Genomic DNA, 14,965 nt, shown 5'->3' with positions numbered 1-14,965 from the left:
ATGGGATCGCCCCCCACATGCACCGTCATGCCTGCCCCGAGGTGGCCCTTCCCAAGATACACTCTTCTGCCTCCTGGTCTCGGCGTGCAGTGTGCAGGTCTCCACACTGTGACAAGCCCTCCCCGCACTACCATTGTGCCCTGCGCCCCGTCCTGTCCCTCTGGACAATCTGGGGCATAAATGCTGACTGTGGTCGGTCTCCCCAGGAGACCAGGTCCCTCAGGATCAGGGCCTGCCTGGTTGTCCCTCTCTCCTGGTCTTTGCCTGGTCTCTGCAGTGGGCGTCCTGGAGATAGGCAGGGATGAGTGAGTGCATGGGCACACGAAGGCCCAGCTGGCAGAACAGATGGCCGTCTGCCTTCGTGCCCCTGGCAGTCACTGGCTTTCCACCTCTGCTGCCCCCTCCCTCCCCGAGGAGCCTGTTCTGACCCGGCCTCCGTGTCTCGGCCAGGGTTGGCAAGCTGGTGGACACCAGCATGGACATCCAGGCCATCCAGCTCCCTGCCCTGCAGTACCAGCACGAGAGGCGGGCCAGCGACTGGGCTGTGGACGGCCACCTGTGCGGGACCATGGACCCAACCGACGGCGTTGGCGCGCTGATTGAGGAGGAGTGCACCGCCGTCAGGCTCAACACCGGGGTGAGAGTGTGAGAGCGTCAGAGGCCGCGAGGGCAGATGCGGGCATCCGGAGGGTCCGGGCCCTGGGAGGAGGACAGGTCGCAGCTCATGCTCCTAAGGGCTGGCCCAGAGAAGGAAATCCCAGAGCGTTTTAACTGAGCACCGCCACTTCTTGTTCTAACTTGGCCACTCACGAATAAGGGCAAACGCCACTCATAAGGCTGACAGCGCCCCGTGTACATGTGCCCTGTACCCAGCGAGACAGAGGCAGCTGTGGGCCCATTTTACAGACAGGAAGCTGAGGCCTGGGCCGAGGTCGCCTGGGCAGCTCACAGCGGAGCTGGGCTCCGGTCCCTGCCGGCCTGACCTGCACAGTGAAGGACTGGGCATGAGGAATACAGGCAGCAGGAGGTTTGTCCATCTGCTCTGCTGTGAGCACGGCCGGAGTCCTCCGAGGCCTTGGCTCCTCTCTGGGGTAGCACAGGGTCCCCTAACATCCTTGGATGATGGAACAGTGCCTGCCCTGCCACCACAGCTGGTGTGAGGCCCCAAGGCCCAGGGGACACCTACAGGGAGGTGCTCTCATGGGTCCTCCATGTCAGGGCCCAGGCCCTGGGGGAAGCCCCGGGACCCAGCGCGCCACTGTCAGCCGGAGGCCCCTAGGCCCACGTGGGCACCACACATGCTGCCAGGGGCAGGGCTGGCCCGGGCTGGCGGCCATGTCACCCCCATCCCCCTCTGTCGCAGCTGGCCCTCCACTGCCAGCAGTTCTGGGCCATGTTCCTGAAGAAGGCCACCTACAGCTGGCGCGAGTGGAAGGTGGTTGCGGCCCAGGTCCTGGTGCCTGTGACGTGCCTCACCCTGGCCCTCCTGGCCATCAACTACTCCTCCGAGATCTTCGACGACCCCCTGCTGAAGCTGACCCTGGGCGAGTACGGCCGCACCGTCGTGCCCTTCTCGGTCCCCGGGACCTCTCGGCTGGATCAGCAGCTGTCGGAGCATCTGAAAGACATGCTGCAGGCCGAGGGCCAGGAGCCTCGAGAGGTGCTGGGTAAGGGGCGTCTCAGGGGGGTGTCCCGGGGGGGCTCGGGGGCATGGCTTGTGCTGGCAGAACCCCCTTCTCACCCATGTTGGGGGTGCAGAAGGAAGAGCCTGTGGCTATGGGGGTGCCCCCCCAGGCCTGCAGCCTTGGGTCCTGTGGCTCCCACCCCATGGCCCCACAGCCCCTGGACAGCGTGTGGGTGGAAGATGATGTGTCCTTTCTGTGGTTCCCGTGGCCCTTCAGCCCTTCAGAACAGGCACTCAGAGCGGGGCCTTGGCGGGCCGCTGGCCTGTAACCGGTCGTTCACACCACTGACCCTGCCATTGCCCCTGCCGCCGCCACACAGGTGACCTGGAGGAGTTCCTGATTTTCAGGGCCTCAGTGGAGGGGGGCGGCTTCAACGAGCGGTGCCTGGTGGCAGCATCCTTCAGAGACACGGGCGAGCACACGGTCGTCACTGCCCTGTTCAACAACCAGGCGTACCACTCCCCCGCCACAGCACTGGCCGTCGTGGACAACCTCCTGTTCAAGCTACTGTGCGGCCCCCGGGCCTCCATCACGGTGTCCAACTTCCCCCAGCCCCGGAGCGCCCTGCAGGCTGCCAAGGACCAGTTCAATGAGTATGTGCCCTGTCCCCCCCGCCCAGGACCCCGTCCCCACGTGCTGAGGACCTGCTCCTAGCACACTGACCACCTCCGCACCCGAGGCACTGCTGGGCTCCCCCACACACACCCTCAGAGCTGCAGCAGCAGACACAGCATTGTTTCTGCTCCCAGGAAGCTCCCGGTTATCGGGACCCCAATCCCACACCCTCCCCAGCCTTCCACACACAACCTTTCCTGGGACAGCAGAGACTTTGGGGAGACCCTAGCCCACACACACCTCGGGCCCACTGGAGACTCCTGTGGATTTGGAGGGTGCCGCACCCTCTTCCCCAATCTGCACCCGGCTCTTGCCAACCTATGTCCTGGGGGTACGGCCTTCAGTGTCCAGCGTGTGTGTGTGTCGCTGCCCCTCAGTGGCCTCAAGTCTGGGACCACCTCAGGCATCTCTGTCCTTGGCCTTGTCACCTTCGTGTGTGTAGGACTCTCCTCTTCCCGGTTGCAGAGCCCCTAGACCTCTGGGGACCGTCCAGATGAAGCCGGAAAAGTCTGTCCATTGCAGAATAGTCACCCACCTCAGGGCAGCTCATTGATGGGGGGTTTTTCATCGCCACCTCCCATTTTCGACTGCCTCCTGGCCCTTTGGTGCCCTCCTCCCCTCCGCCCCCTCTCGACCCCACTGTGAAAGCAGAGAGTGGGCAGCAGTCCTCTGTTCTCGCTGCGCCAGGGGTCAGGCTTAGCATGGTGAAAGTGGACAAGAGCGGGAGTTTTTCTTTTGCTGGAACAGCTCTAGGAGATATGACCCACATGACATATGGTTCGCCTGTTCATGGTGCACAAGCAAATGGTTTCTAGTACATTGAGTCGTGGAGCTATCACCACAACATAGTTTTATCGAATGTTTTCATTATCTTCAAGGAACTGTGGCACCGTGACTGTCACTCCCCGTTCATCTCCCCTCCACCTCTAAGCAGCCGGGAGTTGGCTCTCTGTCCCCGTGGTTTGCCTGTCCTGGACATTTCCCGTAGGTGGAATCAGACACTGTGTGGCCTTGAGTGACTGACTTTCACTCTCAAGACTCATCCACGTGTGCCAGCACTTCATTAGTTCAGAGCATTCCCCGCCCCAGCACTGCTTGTTGGAACGTTCAGGGGGTGGGGAGGGGGCAGTTTAAGCTACAGAATGATGCTGTTGGCGCTGGTTTCTGAAAGGTGTTGCTGGCACCTGAAGGTCCTGCCCACTCGAGAACGAGAGTGGGGAGACTGCCCCCACCCTGATGCCACGCCCAATGGCGGGTCTAACCCGGGCTGCCGCAGAGAGCCGGGTGGAAGTGCTGGATCCAACCTGAGTGTCTGTGGGGAGTGGGTGCACAGGGAACAGATGGAAAGCCACTGGGAGGGTGGCAGTGCCATCCCTGCGGACTGGATGCCCAGAAGGGGGGCTGTTCCCGGGCGGGGTAGGGGGTGCAGTTTTCCTGGTGCAGAGCCCCCTGAGGCTCTGGATTCTTCCTTAACCTCCTTTAGCGGCTGAGTCACTTCATCAGCCACTTTGGACAGTAGTGAGCCAGCACTGGATGGCCAAGCTGCCCAGACGTGCTCTGCTCTATCCCTGACCTGTCCTGTGCCCTCCCCGCCTCCCACCACAGGGGCCGGAAAGGCTTCGACATCGCCCTCAACTTGCTGTTCGCCATGGCATTCCTGGCCAGCACGTTCTCCATCCTAGCAGTCAGCGAGAGGGCCGTCCAAGCCAAGCATGTGCAGTTCGTGAGCGGCGTCCACGTGGCTACTTTCTGGCTCTCGGCTCTGCTGTGGGACCTCCTGTCCTTCCTCGTCCCCAGTCTGCTGCTGCTGGTGAGCTGAGTAGCGCTTGGGCCTTTCCCCGCGCATCTAGGGCTGGGGGGAGCCTGCAGAATCACCCTGGGCTCCCCGCGGGTGCTGGCGGCTCCGCCCCTGCTGCGGAAGGAGGATGGGAAGGCCCTGGCAGCCCCGCCCGTCTTCACGCCCCGCCCCTCCCTTCTCCAGCCCCGCCCCTCCCGTCTTCGCGCCGCGCCCCATCCCTTCTTCGAGCCCCGCCTCCTCCCTTCGCGCCCCGCCCCCTCCTGGCTTCAGGCCCCGCCCCCCGACCTCTGCCCCTTTGGGAGGTGGGGCCTGGGGGCTGCTGGGCCGGAACTCACGCACCCTGTCCCTGCCGCTGCAGGTAGTGTTCAAGGCCTTCGACGTACATGCCTTCACGCGGGACGGACACGTGGCCGACGCCCTGCTGCTGCTCACGCTCTACGGCTGGGCCATCATCCCCCTCATGTACCTGATGAGCTTCTTTTTCTCCGGGGCGGCCACCGCCTACACGCGGCTGACCATATTCAACATCTTGTCGGGCATCGCCACCTTCCTCGTTGTCACCATCATGCGCATCCCAGGTGGGCGCCAGGAGCCCACCCCCTCACCCACTCCGTGACCCACAGAGCTGCTCGACCAGCTTGTCAGCTGTGCTGCAGCCCCTGTGCCCAGGCGGCCCTGCCCCACAGCACCCGTGAACCCGCACCAGCAGGAGAGCAGGCCCGGTGCCAGATCCCTGGGGCAGGCGTGGCTGGGCTGCGTGGGGAACTCCAACACCAGCTCTTCCTGCACCACATGTGCAGGTGCAGTGTGTTCTCCCGCGCTGACTGGCCTGTGCTTCCTCCCCACAGCCGTCAAGTTAGAAGAACTTTCCAGAACCCTGGACCGCGTGTTCCTGGTGCTTCCCAACCACTGCTTGGGGATGGCGGTGAGCAACTTCTACCAGAACTACGAGACCAGGCGGTACTGCACCTCCTCCGACGTGGCAGCCCACTACTGCCGGAAATACAGTGAGTGTCCAGGCCTTACTCGGGACGGCTGAACCCCTCGCAGGCACAAGGGCCACCTCGAAGATGAAGCCGCCAAAACGCGGGCAGTTCTTGGGTCCCCGTGTGGCTGTGACACGCCCTCAGAGGCCCAGTGGGCCCCATCTGTGCAGCCTTCACTCAGGGGTTGGGCGCAGGCACTTCGGGGTCACAGAGAGAGGGCTGGAGGGGCTGGGACTCCCGGAGGGGAGGGGCGCTCCGGGCCACGGGTGCAGCACCCTGTCCCGTGTTGCACAGACATCCAATACCAGGAGAACTTCTACGCGTGGAGCACTCCGGGAGTTGGCAGGTTCGTGACCTCCATGGCCGCTTCAGGGTTTGCCTACCTCACCCTGCTCTTCCTCGTGGAGGCCGACCTGCTATGGAGGCTGAAGACCTGCCTGTGTGCCTTCCGGAGGAGGCGGGCGCTGGTGAGTGGCTCCGGGTACCTGTCGGGCCTCCAGTTGCTCTGCGGGGGGGCACCCTGACACCGAGGTCGGCCTTCCTTGGGGCCACTGTGCAAGGAGTCCACCGGCAGCGCTCACAGCGTCCCCTGGGGCTCTCTGAAGCCATGGGTCGAGGGAGCCTGGGGCCTCGGGGATCTCAGTCTCCCAGGAGACCTGGGGGCCGCGGCGCCCTCATGTTTGTCACATACATTTCCTCCCCAAACAAAACCTGCCGAGACAGCACTTGCAGGACAGGTGTCCCCAGGGCTGATGGGGCGAAGACACTAGGCTTTTCTAAGGGAAGGGGTGTGTGTCTCCTCGGGGCGACTGTCAGCCCTGATGGCCGCCCAGCTTTCTTTGTGGGAGACCTGAGTCGGCCCGCGTGGGGCTGAGCTGGGGTGAGCGGCCTGGGAGGCCTTAGTTAATTTAATTTAGCTCTTCCTGCCACGGGAACGGACCCCTCGGGGGAGCTCACCCCGGCATCTCTTTTCCAAACAACTAGACAGAAGTGTACACCCGGACGGCGGCGCTCCCTGAAGACCAGGATGTGATGGACGAAAGGAACCGCGTCCTGTCCCCCAGCCTGGACTCCCTGCTGGACACGCCTCTGATCATCAAGGAGCTCTCCAAGGTGAGGTGGCCCGCGCCGCGGCCCCGCCCCCGCTCCGGCTGGTCCCGCCCCCGATTGGCCCCACCCAGACTTCCCTGCTCCGGCCAGCTGCCCCCGCCTCCGCACGGCTGTGTTCTCCGCGCACGCACAGGTGTACGAGCACCGGGTTCCGCTCCTCGCCGTGGACAAGGTGTCCCTCGCGGTCCAGAAAGGGGAGTGCTTCGGTTTGCTGGGCTTCAACGGAGCCGGGAAAACCACGACTTTCAAAATGCTGACCGGGGAGGAGACCATCACCTGTGGGGACGCCTTTGTTGGGGGCTACAGCATCAGCTCTGACATCGGGAAGGTGGGTGTGGCCAGGGAGGCAGGGATGAGGCTGGCCTCTGGCTCGCAGCTCGCGGACAGCAAGACAAGGCAGTGGCCGCGGTCAGAGCTAAGCAAGTGGTGGAGAGAGGGGTGAGGCTATATCAGAGCGCCCGGGGCCAGAAGGGACCAGGCGCAGCAGGCGGGCAGGCTGAGACTGGGTCACCCCCAACCCAGGCCTAGTGACATCTCTGGACCTGGGCCCAGAGAGGCACCCACAGAACTCCGCCCTCTCAAAAGGACTCCAGTCTGTGTGCACAGTGATGGCAATGGTGCCCTGGGCCATTCAAACCAAGAACCAGGAGCTGGATGAAAGGTTAACCTTAAACCACGTGGTTGAGATCATGGAAGAGGGAGAGGCTTAGTGATGACCCCCAGCTGGAGTCTGCAGGCAGGAGCCACCCCGGCACAGAGGATACTCTGTCCCCTGAGACTCGAGCGTGGGTTAAGGATCTTATTGTGTGTAGGGGGCAGAAATGAAGAGCCGCCCCTCTGGGTTAGAATGAAGCGGGCCATCCAGTTCCCCGTGTGCTGAGCATGGCTGCAGAAGGAGCAGAGAAGGGCCTGTGCCCAGGAGTGACACCATCTACTGAACCGGCATCGGGCTCCCAGTCAACCATGCCCGACCGCAGCACACAGAGCACCCTGTCTGCAGGAAGGCTTTCATCCTGGATCTCTGAGAACCCCTCACATAGTATTTCAAGGCCTGTGAACAGCACACAAAGCAGACAGAGGAGACCTCATGCAGTGGCTGGAGCCCACAGACACCAGGGCTCTGTAGGGGATCAAGCCCACCACTTTGGATTTGCAGTTACCAGACCCAGATTATAAAACAACCGTGTTTCCTGTGTTCAGAGAAATAAACAAGATTGAAAAGGCATGCAAGGAAGAGGGATCTATAAATGGTCCAGGAAATGAAAGCCAGGGTGAGGAGCCTGAGACACATTTACTTTGCACTCCAGTTGAAAGGGAGAGAATAGAGGAGAGATAGTAAGTGCCATGGTCACAGCCAAGAAGGTCTCCAAGCCAGTTAAGACCAGATCCTGGAAGCCTGAGAACCCAGAGGAGGTTAAAGAAAAAGAAACCCCATCTCTGGAATCCACAGAACCCAGGCATGCTTGTGCCCACCAGCTGCCGAACGTGGCTGGAGCTGGAGGCCAGCCACGCGCCGTTCTGGCTTTGCCGAACGTGGCCACTCACCGGAGACCAGCTGCCGTACCATCTGCCTAGGCTGCACCCCGCCCCAAAGGTGTAGCCAACAGACATGTCTTAATAGAGGGAGAAAGGGAAGGTCCCAGCACACGTTAGGCATTTGTTAAACATCCAATGAACTAAAGAGTGGATATCTCTCAGCTGTAAAGCATTGCCGTAGACACGGTCACTTTGTACAATCAAGGCATTTCTGTAGCTGTCCGCCCCCTTGCTGCCCAGGGTAGACTGGGCTTTGGCCGGTCTCTGACCCCTGGTTGGGGGCAGTCTGGCTCCTAGTGCCCCTGGCCCTCACTGAGCCAGGCAAGCCTCTCCAGTGTCCCCACCAAAGTGCCACTTGGCAAGTTTTGGCAGAGGGTAGCCGCCAGGGCCGGAGCACCAGCTGAGGGACCACCTTGAGGAGATCTCCTGAGAGAAGGCTTCTGACCTGCCAACTCCCTGCTGTGCTCCAACCTCAGGTGCGGCAGCGAATCGGCTACTGTCCCCAGTTCGATGCCCTACTAGACCACATGACAGGCCGGGAGACACTGGTCATGTTCGCCCGGCTCCGGGGCATCCCCGAGCGCCACATTGGCGCATGCGTAGAGAACACGCTGCGGGGTCTGCTTCTGGAACCGCATGCCAACAAGCTGGTCAGGACGTACAGGTGTGCCTCAATCCCAACTCGGTGATCCCAGACCTTCCCAGGGTGGGGTTGGGGTATCCCTTACCATAGATCGGGGGGCACACGGGTCAGGGGCTCCCACCCATTGTTCCAGGATCCACAGGGATATGGCAGCAAGGCCCAGGCAGAGCTAGATGAGAAGGGCTACCCTGCAGGTACTCCCCTCTGGAGGCCCAGCCGGGCCCCCAGTCAGGCCCCCTTGGGTGCAGACAGGCAGTGGTACTGCTCTCTGTGGGCTGCAGGCCGATCCCCTGGGCACAGCTCTTGAGGGCCTCCTGCTCTGTGAGGTGGGCCTTCCAGGCACGTTCACCTTGTTCCCCTTTCTGGGGGCTCTGCCATCCCTGAGCTCCGTCCTCTGCTGGGACCTGGGAGCCCACACTAACTGTCAGCCTTGCTTTCCCCCACGCCTCCTTGGCCCCAGCGGTGGCAACAAGCGCAAGCTCAGCACTGGCATTGCCCTGCTGGGGGAGCCCGCGGTCATCTTCCTGGACGAGCCATCCACTGGCATGGACCCTGTGGCCCGGCGTCTGCTCTGGGACACCGTGGCACGGGCCCGAGAGTCCGGCAAGGCCATCATCATCACCTCCCACAGGTCCAGCCAGGATGGGGGCTGTGGGACAGGTGGGCCGGGAGGGGCTGGGTGGATAGACCTGTCAGCCTCTGGTGAAGAGTCTGTGAGGCGAGTGGGCCACACCCTCAGTGTGGGAATCAGGAACAGCTTGATCTGGGCGTCAGCACTCTCCCAGGTGCACGGTTTTGACGTGGAGGGCGGGCATCAGCATTCCCCGATGCTATATCAGACTCCGCCCCCTCTCCCCAGCATGGAGGAGTGTGAAGCCTTGTGCACCCGGCTGGCCATCATGGTGCAGGGTCAATTTAAGTGCCTGGGCAGCCCACAGCACCTCAAGAGCAAGTTTGGCAGCGGCTACTCCCTACGGGCCAAGATCCGGAGTGACGGGCAGCAGGAGACCCTGGAGGAGTTCAAGGCGTTCGTGGGCCTGACCTTTCCAGGTATGTGCCGCAGAGGGCGCCGTGCGTCCGTGCACCCCTGAGCACTGGGACAAGAGTCACGATTCCGGGGCCAAGACCACTGGCCATCCAGCCTGGCCCTCCGGGTGACATGGTCTCTCCTTTGTGTAGGCAGCGTCCTGGAGGATGAGCACCAAGGGATGGTCCATTACCACCTGCCCGGCGATGACCTCAGCTGGGCGAAGGTGAGCTTGGGCCCTAGCGGGCCCCTAGCAGTCACTCCTCCAGTCAGCTTTTTCCAAGGAACAATCGCTTTCAGTTTCTCACTGAAACTGTTTCTCACTCACCCCAGGACCTACTAGATTTGGGGTATTTATAGCCAAAATATCTGAAATCGGGGGAAAAAATCTGATGAAAAAGGGAAGTTGCAGAGGGAACACAGCTGGGAAGAGTCAGGGTGGGGTGTGGCACCCAGGCCTGCTCACCCCAGGCAGGGGTGGGATTTCCGGTGTCTTTCCCACCCCCTGTGGCCAGAGGACTCCCAGACCCGCCGAAGCTCCTGGCCCTGGCTGGCTGACAGCCGCTTTTCCACTCCCCCAGGTATTTGGCGTTCTGGAGAAGGCCAAGGAGAAGTACGGGGTGGATGACTACTCCGTGAGCCAGACCTCTCTGGAGCAGGTCTTCCTGAGCTTCGCCCACCTGCAGCCATCCGCCCAGGACGCGGGTCCGTGAGGAGCCGGGCGCTCGGTGGGCGTCCTCTCCCTCCTCACCCACTCCGCCCCGCACCTCTCTTCTGATCACTGTTCTCTACGATGGGGATGAGAATCAAGGCACAGCATGGACTGGGTGTGTCGCTGCCCTCAAGCCGAGAAGCAGCCCAGGCGGGCCCGCGTCTCAGGTGGTCCCTGAGCCCGCTCTCCAGAATCACGATCTTCTGTGTGGGCAGGCCGCGGGTCTGGGCGGAGGGCACAGCCACACCCCCCCGTTCGCACCTGGTGAAGCGGAAGGCCGGCAGGCCGGGGCAGCCAGCTGATGGGCTGCCTGGGTATGGACAGAGGGGTGCCCGTCGCCATCCCCAGGGGCCACGTGGCAGGACTAGACGCTGAGGTCTCGGCTCCCAGCACGATCGCGTGTCCTGGGAGCCCCTCTCCGGAGACCGTGGACACTGCACCAGACAGAGCCAGCCCTGCACCCGGCGTCATCCCACCAGCGTCTTCCAGGGGGACGCCATGGGCCGGAAAGCCAGTCGGGGACCACCTGGGGCTGAGCGGCCGTCCGTGGAGGGCGCACCTAATGTGCGGTGATTGTCTGGAAAATAAAGGCTGGGAGGAAAGGCAACCATGGTCTGTGAGTCATGAGATGGAGCCCGCGGCCCTGACACCCACCCAGCCCCAGACAAGCCTCTTGTATCGAGTTCCAGAGGAGAGCAGGGGGACTTCCTGGTGGTCCAGCGGTTAAGACTCCATATTCCCAATGCAGGGGGGGGCTCAGGTTTGACCCCTGGTCGGGGAACTAAGATCCCACATGCTGCAAGGCATGGCCAAAAAAAAAAAAGAAAAACAGAACAAACAGATGAAAGCGAGAGTTCGTTTTTCTCAAGTTGCAGTAAGTTTATACAACTCACTGCTGCGGAAGAAGCCTAAACTGCAAGTACAAAAGCAGGTTGGATAAATGGCCCCTCGAGAGACCCTCCATCCAGGGTGAGGGAAGAGGAAGGCCGGGTTGGTGGAGGGTGTGGGTCTGGGTGAGCCCGGGGCCTCTGGCTCCAAGGCCTCTCGTAGGCGCAACACCATTTTCCAGAAATGTCTTCTTCAGTGTCAGCTCCCTTTTGATGGGTGCATCGTTATTTCTTACAGCTTTCTAAATTCCTGTGATTTGAATCTCTGAGCCTTTTACAGTCCCTTAGAATTCATGGGCTTAGAAAAGGTTTGTTTTCGGTTCCTTTGGTACAGTTTCAACTTTGCATTTTTATTAGTCTCTCAAAGCTTATGAATGCTGAAAATAGTTTCCAGTAGCTGTCACTCCCTTTAAGGATCTTCAAAACATTCTCATTTAGTTACATGTTATAAAAAAATAAATAAACACAGGAGTGGTTGGGGCCCTGAACATTGCCCAACAGCAAACGTCTGAGAGGTGGGCTGCGGCTTGTCTGCAGGTGCGTGGCTGCTGCGGCTGGGTTGGGTTTGCCAGTTCTGCGAGGGGGACAGAGGCCAGCAGGGCTGGGCTGCGTATCTCCCAGCAGCCCTCTTGCAGGGCATCCTGGCCTTGTTTTTAACCCCTACGATAAAATTTAGAAATTCTTCGTTTTTCCCTTCACTGCCACAAAACATGGTGTGAGGAAAGGTGCTCAGGACTGAAGGACAGCATGTGTGAGGCACACACGCCGAGATCAGACAGCACAGTCCCGGGAAGAGGTGAGTTCGCTGGTGGGAGATGAGGTGGAGACGTGCGGAGGAGACTAGCAGGATGAAAGCGGGGCTCTGGTGATCCGAAACCCTGTCGGCAGGCGTGGAGAGGAGGGTGTAGGCACAGCCTAGCTGCAGCAGTGGGGACCAGAGGGGAGGCACACGGCAGGTGGGAGACGAGCCACGCTGCACAGAGCTCTTGGCAATGTAGGGGAGTCGCTTAGGAGACACCCCAAGAGCCACAGATGGGTGCCACTGTTAGGGTCCACGTGGCACCCCCAGATTATCTGCAAGGCTGCTGGGAACCCAGCATTGGAGTCACGTGTCCTCCAGAAGCCAGGATTAGGGCCTCAGAAGCCCACACCGAGCCCTGGTGGTTTGCTTTGAGCTGTGGCAGCTCCAAGCCCAGGGTTGGCGGCAGGACCCGCAGGCTCTCCAACAGGAGGGTCAGCCTGTTCCCCCCACCCCCACCCCCAGCATTGTCCACTCTACTCAGACCTCCCAGGCCAGACAGTCCCTAGAGATGCTGGCCCCAAATGGCTGCCACGCCCACCGGGGCCGAGGTCATGCCTTCCTTGCCTGCACGGCCTGGTCCCAGCTCCCAAGGGATAGAGGTCGCGACAGGGCTGAGAGCCAGGCCTATGAAAGAGTCCTGCTGGCGGTGTGACTCCGCTGAGACGGTCGGTGGACATGGGGGCCATCCTTCAGCCTAACGGCTGCACCCAGAACCAAAGGCCCTCAGGAAGGAAGGAGGGTGGTGATGCCCAAGGGAGGGGGGCGGGCCTGAGGCCGAGCCCCTCCTCTGCCTTCACCACGGGGAAGAGCTGCCAGGTAGACGGTCACCAGAGCAGCCCCTGTGGAATGAGACTGCACCAAGTCTGCTGCACACACCAGAAAACCACACTGCAGGGGCTTACAAAGGACAAGAGTTTATTTCTCTGCTGAGTACAAAGTCTAGAGAAGGCAGGTGTTCCGTCACCAGTGGTCAAGGTCTCAGGGAGCCAGACTCACCTGCCTGCTCCATCGAGGTATAAGCCTCCCTCCTCAAGGTCACTTTCCAGGGTCCAAGGTGCCACCGAAATCCCGGATGACTGAGCAGGAAGCAGGGGGCGGAGCAGAAGGGCACAGCTCCGGACTGTTACATACTGTGTGTCCCTGTCGTCATCCAGAACGCAGGCCCACAGCTGCACCAGATGCAGGAAGCTGGGACACACAATCTTTTATTTAGCCAGGCATACCCCCGCTTAAAGAACCCCCGATACCAGGAGACAACCGCAGTCTCCGCGGTGACTATGCTGGGCAGGCTGCCTCATAGAGGAAGTGAACCTTCACTGTCCACCTGGGCTGATGAGACCCTACCTCAGCCAGGAAGACTCGGGTGTGGCCTCTCTGCTGGTCTGTGGCCAAACCCCAGGGTCCACTTCCCCACCCCACCCCCGCCAGAGGGCCCTAGCCCTGGGGCTGCAGAGGCTCAGAAAAGCAGAACAAACTTGACAGTTTCTGGGCAAATCCCGACCCCAAATCTTTAGCCCGGCACTTGAGAGGAAGCCAAGGTCACCCCAGTCTGGTGACCTTGGGGGACCCCTGGGCCCAGACTCACAAAGCAGCAGAAAGACTGAGGCAGAGAAAGCCCAGCAAAATGGGGGAGGGAGCCAAGGTCAGCACCTCCAGGGGAAGGCTGGAAGGCAGGTCCTCAGCGCTCACAGACTGGGAAGGACCACACAGGCAGGTGGAGGAGGGGCCGGCCCCGCCTGCCTGGGCTGGACTCACCCCCAGCCCCACTGAACTCAGTCCCAGTCCTCCAACACAGAGATGGTGGTGTCTTAAGGCCCCAGGGCACTCAGACTTGACCCTTGTGGGACCAGAGCCTGGGAACGCTGAGGGGAGGGTTCCAAAAGTCTGACCCATGGCTAGACTACCAGCTGGGGCAGTCAACTCCTGCGGCTTCATTTGAGGGACACCCCACACCAGCTGGACCAGTGTGACCAGTGCGATGCTTGTGGCATGAGCTAGCAAGGCTCCGTGGGACCCCCACGCCCACACAGATGGGTCAGTGTGAAGGTGAGTGCCACCCACCCTCATCCACACCCCGCTGTCTGTGCTAGGGGTCCAAGCTACACCTGCAGATGGGCCATCCTGGCTTGAGAGAGGCTAAACTCCATCCACTTCTTCATCAAGAAGACCCACAGGGGCGCCACGAGGCACCCCCAACACCAAGGTCAGGGTTAGGCATGAAAACCAGCACAAGCCCCCAAGCCCGTTGCTCAGTGGCCCCCAGCCCTGCAGCCCCTCCTTTGGGCAGTCTGTGCCTCTCAGGGCCGGGGGAGGTGCTCAGGACCCGAAGCCCCCACACTGCGGAGACACAGAGCCAGGGAGGCCTCCCTACAACTGCACACCATCACAACTGGCAGGTCCTTTCAGATCCAGCCTGGCTCCCAAGACGGACAGGCCAGCACCTCCCCTTGGGCGCCTCCTCCTCCAAGGCTCCTTCGGGGGTTGCAGGCATTCACCCCTACAGACAGAAGTCAGTCCCCTTGACCCACCTCCTCCTCTAATGCCTCTCCCAGCGTCACCGATACATTACAGCCGCCCTGACCCCACCCAAACCCCTTTCTTCCACTTGGCTGGACCATGCCTGCCCTTGGCATAGAGTCTGTCAGCAGTGGGCAGACATGCTTCACAAGTGGATGCGAGTCCTGCTCAAAGCTCCTGTGTGGCCCTCGTGAGCAACTCAGTGCAGGCACTCCCTGGCCCTTTCAGTGTGCAGGGTACCAGCCTGCAAGGACAGGCACTGCAGAGGCCATCAGGCCCATAGCAGATAAAGGCAGGGGGACAGTATGCCTTGATGGGGGCATGCTCCTCAAAGTGAGTGCAGCCCTACATTATCAGCAGGTGGACCTCGACCCCGGGGGTTAAGGGAGAGGGGCTCAGGACACTGGCCAGGGGCACAGGATGCCTCCGGTCTGGAGCTCCAGGCCTGGCGCTAGCTGCCCAGGGCCCTGTCCAGGAAAGCCCTGCCCCACCCCATCCATCAAACTTACACCAACCACCTCCTGAGATCCCCAAAGGCCACAGCTCCCGGGCCCTCAATCTCCATGGCCTCAGCAAGTTGGCACTGGGGGCTGGGTGGAAAGGAACCCAGGACTCCTGGAAGGTTGGGGCTGGGGGACCTCCAGAGT

General features: G+C 61.3%; 1 protein-coding gene across 4 annotated transcripts in view; it reads left to right on the top strand.

The window, feature by feature from the left end:
• Window positions 1–10,719, top strand: part of ABCA3 (ATP binding cassette subfamily A member 3) — a 40,887-nt gene extending 30,168 nt beyond the window's left edge. For all 4 annotated transcript variants that reach the window (XM_061152606.1, XM_061152603.1, XM_061152605.1 and 1 more), the window contains 14 exons: window positions 451–637; window positions 1,364–1,667; window positions 2,005–2,278; window positions 3,906–4,110; window positions 4,457–4,676; window positions 4,947–5,105; window positions 5,379–5,551; window positions 6,069–6,197; window positions 6,328–6,522; window positions 8,207–8,394; window positions 8,834–9,004; window positions 9,233–9,423; window positions 9,553–9,626; window positions 9,982–10,719. In XM_061152606.1, the coding sequence (XP_061008589.1) occupies window positions 451–637; window positions 1,364–1,667; window positions 2,005–2,278; window positions 3,906–4,110; window positions 4,457–4,676; window positions 4,947–5,105; window positions 5,379–5,551; window positions 6,069–6,197; window positions 6,328–6,522; window positions 8,207–8,394; window positions 8,834–9,004; window positions 9,233–9,423; window positions 9,553–9,626; window positions 9,982–10,113 (2,602 nt within the window). In that variant the 3' untranslated portion in view covers window positions 10,114–10,719. The remainder of the gene's footprint in view (window positions 1–450; window positions 638–1,363; window positions 1,668–2,004; window positions 2,279–3,905; window positions 4,111–4,456; window positions 4,677–4,946; window positions 5,106–5,378; window positions 5,552–6,068; window positions 6,198–6,327; window positions 6,523–8,206; window positions 8,395–8,833; window positions 9,005–9,232; window positions 9,424–9,552; window positions 9,627–9,981) is intronic.
• Window positions 10,720–14,965: the final 4,246 nt, after the last annotated feature.

The sequence above is a fragment of the Dama dama genome, chromosome 10 (genome assembly GCF_033118175.1).
Source record: "Dama dama isolate Ldn47 chromosome 10, ASM3311817v1, whole genome shotgun sequence".
Classification (NCBI taxonomy): domain Eukaryota; kingdom Metazoa; phylum Chordata; class Mammalia; order Artiodactyla; family Cervidae; genus Dama; species Dama dama.
The sequence above is the reverse complement of the archived record's forward strand: the minus strand, read 5'-3'. Positions and strand labels throughout refer to the sequence as shown.